General features: G+C 37.2%; 1 protein-coding gene across 4 annotated transcripts in view; it reads left to right on the plus strand.

Annotated features, from left to right (window-relative positions):
* Positions 1-5,000, plus strand: part of LOC122256934 (uncharacterized) — an 18,154-nt gene that overhangs the window by 3,201 nt on the left and 9,953 nt on the right. For all 4 annotated transcript variants that reach the window (XM_043021919.2, XM_043021922.2, XM_043021921.2 and 1 more), the window contains exons 2-4: positions 1-2,254; positions 3,043-3,203; positions 4,173-4,320. The exon at positions 1-2,254 is cut by the window's left edge and continues 600 nt beyond it. In XM_043021919.2, the coding sequence (XP_042877853.2) occupies positions 1-2,254; positions 3,043-3,203; positions 4,173-4,320 (2,563 nt within the window). The remainder of the gene's footprint in view (positions 2,255-3,042; positions 3,204-4,172; positions 4,321-5,000) is intronic.

The raw sequence follows: 5,000 nt of genomic DNA on the forward strand, positions 1-5,000 counted from the left end.
CTGATCCCACTGGAGAAAATTTTGACATCACGTTACTTTACCAGTGCATCCGGGCAGCATGTCCTGATGTTGCATTGGACGATGATGTATGGACCACACCAGGTGATACCCTGGAGTATTTTATTTACCAGATTAAAGATCAGAGGAATTCTCTTGTTCATGGAACAACCACAGATATTGATGTGCAGGAAATGATGAGCAAGATTGAAGGTTTAAGGCTCTTATTTCACAAGACGTTGGAGTTAGCAGGTAAGAGATTCGAAAGGGATCATAGTGAAGTTACCTCATCAGAGAAAGAACTTAATAAGATGATCAACAATTTTCGGGATGAGCCTAAACGGCTTATGATGGAATTAGAAACTCAGAGAAAGCTCCTCAGAAAACTTTTAGTGACTGAAGGTGGAGAAGAGTTGAAAGAGCAATATGAGTTTTACACTCATGTGGATCCTAGTTCTCTTTTATGGAAAGAAAAAAAACCAAAAGTCACCTCAGTCTTCACAAAGCTTGAGTTTGTGCAGGAGTATGCTGACAGTCTTAGAGAAGAACCAAGATTAGAGAATCTGCTAGAGATGAAAAAGAATGGGGAAATTCCAAAAGTTATCCTCATAGAAGGAGTTGCTGGTTGTGGAAAGAGCACTCTTCTCTCTCTCTTAATTGCAGATTGGTGTTCAGGTGGTAGGAAGATCAGTGGTCTTCAAGAGTTTGACCTTTTGCTTCATATTCAGTGTCGGAATCCCCATATTTCAAGTTTCTTAGGGCTTTTATTGTTCCTTTTTCAAAGGACTTCTGCACGTATGAAAGAAGATGACCTAATAAGATCAGTTTTAATGTCAAAATTGCTTTTTGTAATTGATGGTTTAGATGAAATGAATAATGCATCACAGAAACTGATCACAGAGATATTGCAGAAGCACACCAAAGAGAAGAATCCCAATATAAGATTATTATTTACAACTAGACCACAGAGTGTAGAACAGTTTCATCAAATGCTTCCTGAAGGAGCTTCATTAATTCACCTAAAAATCACTGGTATCCCTAAAGAGGAACAGTCCAAGTTTATTATTAGATATCATGAGCACTTAAAGTACGGAGAAAAAAATAAGCATGATATCAGAGAACTCTTAAATTACATTCAGTCCTCATCACAAATATCAGAACATTTTCGGCTTCCACTCAACTTGGTGTTCTTGACCTATATTTGGGTGTTTTCAGCTGAGACATTTGGTCAGTTACACTCAGCAACAGCACTTTACATGGAAATTTTGAAGCTGACAAAGAAGAAGCTTGTAGCACGCCTTCAGTCTCATTTGCATTACCTTGATCCAAAAGAAATAATGAGCAAGTGTGAAGATTTTCTTGAAGTGATGTACCAAGAAAGTCTTCTAGCTTTGTGTCAAAATTCAGTCCTTGTAAGTACCCTTGGTACTGAAGTTCTCAAGAATAAATGTAAAAGTTTGAGGTTGCCTTCAGCTGAAGTTTTATCTAGTTTTTTTACTCTCACAAAGACCAGGACTGGAAAAAATCACCGTGAGGAGTTTTCCTTTCCACACAAAGGAATACAAGATTATTATGCAGCTCTATCAATTGTTGGATCTCTTACTAAAAAGGAAGACAAGGATTTATTGGAGAATGTGAGAAATGGAATTTTAAAAGTTCTTGCTAAAAATAACATTTCATCAAAAATATCAACAGAAATAGTGTCTGCATCAGAGAATATTTTGATTACCTCGATATCAAAACCAAAACACATCCTGTCCGTCTTGGAAAACCTTCACAGCAATGACCCTTCATCTTTACAGATAAACAATTACCAGAATGTTCTATTTCACTTGGTAGGACTTCTAAAAGATAATGGAGAGAATACATTGCATAAGCATGTTAAAGAGCTAGTTGACTTATTAAAAAAATCTGGAGTAAAAGATTCTGAGCATTGGCTACAAATTTTAACTGAGTCAGACTGTAACCCAGTGATGATGGAAGAGGTGGCCAACCTCATGCCTATTCACAGGTGGAGTGTTCGAGATGGACACCTGAAAAGCTCACTACAGCTGTTCCAAAAAGTTCCAGTCAGACAGATAGATTTATTGATAGAGAAGGATCCTAATTCTGTTTCCCATTTGAAAAAAATGCTTCAGTACGTTGCGTTTACCACTTGTGAAATCCAATTGAATCTGCACCATCACTGGCAACATCCAGAAGGAGACTCGTCAGATGAGATTCTTGAATATCTAAAGCCTCTTCAAAGTGGATCTGGGTATGTATGATTTTTATGTATGAGATCTGTAGAGGATTTATTTAAATCCTGTCTTCCTTCTCTTCTTAGATAGCCAGACTAGTGGTTCCCATCTTTTTCACCACTGGGTAACACTTTGTCTAACCCCTTAAGGACGTGTGTCTTATATTTAGGAATGCTAAGGTGAAGACACTGGGCAAATTGTACTTAATCTTCACTGGGTACTAGGAAATGATTGTGATGCTCTTGATATAGATTTTTAATTAGATTCCAAAAGCACAACCCATTTGATTGTGCATATTTAAAATTCATAAAACGGATTGATTAGTGCACTTATATTTTCAAGTCTCATAAATGAAGATTTTTACCTGTAGATTTAAAAAATAAAACTTTTTTTTTTTTTGTGCATATTCAATTGCATAAGATAGAAGTGATTGTTAAGTGCATTTCTCAGTTAGATCTTAAGATGATGCATTCTTTAGGGGTTAAACAAAACATACTTTGCTGAATATTATGGCAATCATAGTAATTATGATTACCATTGTCATCATCAGTCACTAAATACAAGTTATTGCATATAGTACATCCATCAAAGTCAATTATGCCATGATGACTATTGTCATGTACATCATGATGCTTACCCTTCTCTCTCTCCTCGTCGTCGTCCTCCTCCTCCTCCTCGTCCTGCTCCTCCTCGTTGTCCTCGTCCTCCTCCTCCTCCTCCTCCTCCTCCTCCTTTTCTCTCTTCTGCTTTTCACTCACTTTCCCTGCCTTTCTTATTGTTCTGTATCTTTCTGTTTGTGTTGCAGATGCAGGTTGACCAAGTTTATGGGTTCCCTGGGTAATCTTTCCCTGCTGATTCCCCACAAGAAGCTGGAGCATCTTTATATTGCCTTTGGAAAATCCTTTGCTGAGTCTCCAGTTTGCTCTCAGGATGTTCTGAAGAATCTGAGAAATTTAGATTACCTGTGTATGTAATGTACTTTAACCCATTGCGTACCTTGGATAGATGTGCTTGCTCAGTCTCTAGGATGGGTTTATTTCAGAGCAAGGCAGCTTCACGCAACATACCTTGACTTTTCCCACTCTCTTTTAGTCACTAGAGCCATTTTTTATGTTTTAATATTTGTGTGTTTTACTGTATTTAGAAACTTGTATCTGTTATATCATAGGCTCTATGAGTGCTGCAGTTGACTTAAATTGTAGTTTAGAATCCATAGCAGCTCATCATTATTTTTATAGTTATGTGTTGGAAGTTTTACTGTTTTATGGGAAGACAAAATGCAACTTTATTTTTTCGTATTTATGTACTTATGAATGAATATGAAACATATAACCATCCACAATGAGGATTACATGAAGAGGAAGGAAAATTGTGCTTATGACTTTGAGTGCCACAGTAAAAGGCATCCCTACTGGCACAGGGGCACATTGTTGACATATGGCATGGTTTGAGTTACCTTCCTCTTCTCGTTCTGCCTGCACACCCTTCATCTGCATTACTTTAGTGCAAGAGGTTTGTAACTTGCAATGTGCCAGGGATGGGTGCCGTTCAAGGCTCTCTCTCCTGCTGGTACTAGAAGAAAGTGGTGCCATCTATGTTTTGGATGTTAGGTGAAACCCATTTTGCTTAATTAATATTATGGCAGCTATAGTAATTATGACTGCAATTGTCATCATCACTCACTCATTACTCATAGTGCAATAAAATAACACAGTAGTCCAAAATCCCTGAATGTTATGTACATCATGATCAGAGCTGCGTCATGTATGTCATGAGACCAGTACGCAATGGGCTAATTACTAACATGTATTTTTGTTTGCGTATGAATGATTATTCTTGTGATAATATTGAGAATGCTGACCAGGCTGTGGTTGGTGCAGGTATGCCTTTACCAATGATTTATCTAAATTTCTTTTCTTTTCTTCTTTATTATAGATATAAATATTTTAGCTGGGATGCCCATAGAGAAGCTTCCTGCTATCCCAGTGACAAGATATCCTATCGATTTATGGTTATCAAATGTGGATGACTCCCATGAAGACTGGATAAAGGCTATTTCTGCCAGATTTAAACTTCACAACACGTCAGTAATTTCCAAAAGTTTTTGTTTTCTGTTTCTCAACTATTACATGTTTTATGCCATTCTTTCCTATGATACATTAATATCAGTCTTGAAATGTTTACCATTGCATGCTGTTTAATCGTGGATTTGAGTAATTAAATGTCCTATAAGAGATTTTTAAAACTAATTAGCTAACAAACAAACCAGATATTGTCATGGTTTCTGACAGGAATGACTTATAATTAACATTTGTTGATTCTTATGAGATATGTAGGACAGGACAGAGCCAGCTCACCCACTTAGAGTGACCACCTAAGGTTTAACACGATAAAAGCAAGACAGCAGCAGCACAGTCAGTAAGGGTTGTTATATCTTAAACTGTTTGTAGCATAATGATAAATATCATCTCCAAAGGGTAGCCAAAGCCATCTCTTTGAGACTTCAGTCTTAGTTAGTAAATGTCAAATAAATCAACAAGTGTTTATGGTCACAAGACTGAAGTATTCCTTGGGCATGTATGCTCTTACTGACTCATGTAAACGTGCTGTGAAAGAGATGTTCTCAAGGAGATATCTGCATTGTACTGGCTGACTTAAATGAAATTTGTGGTATTTGATCCTTAGCTGGTTATGAGATGTCTCAGCCCCCATGGCTCAAGAGCAAATGCTTTTAACCCTATGATGATGGTTGGTCACACCTGT

Source organism: Penaeus japonicus, unplaced genomic scaffold (genome assembly GCF_977035675.1).
Source record: "Penaeus japonicus unplaced genomic scaffold, GWHDUDI00000001_assembly GWHDUDI00000016, whole genome shotgun sequence".
Taxonomy (NCBI): Eukaryota; Metazoa; Arthropoda; class Malacostraca; order Decapoda; family Penaeidae; genus Penaeus; species Penaeus japonicus.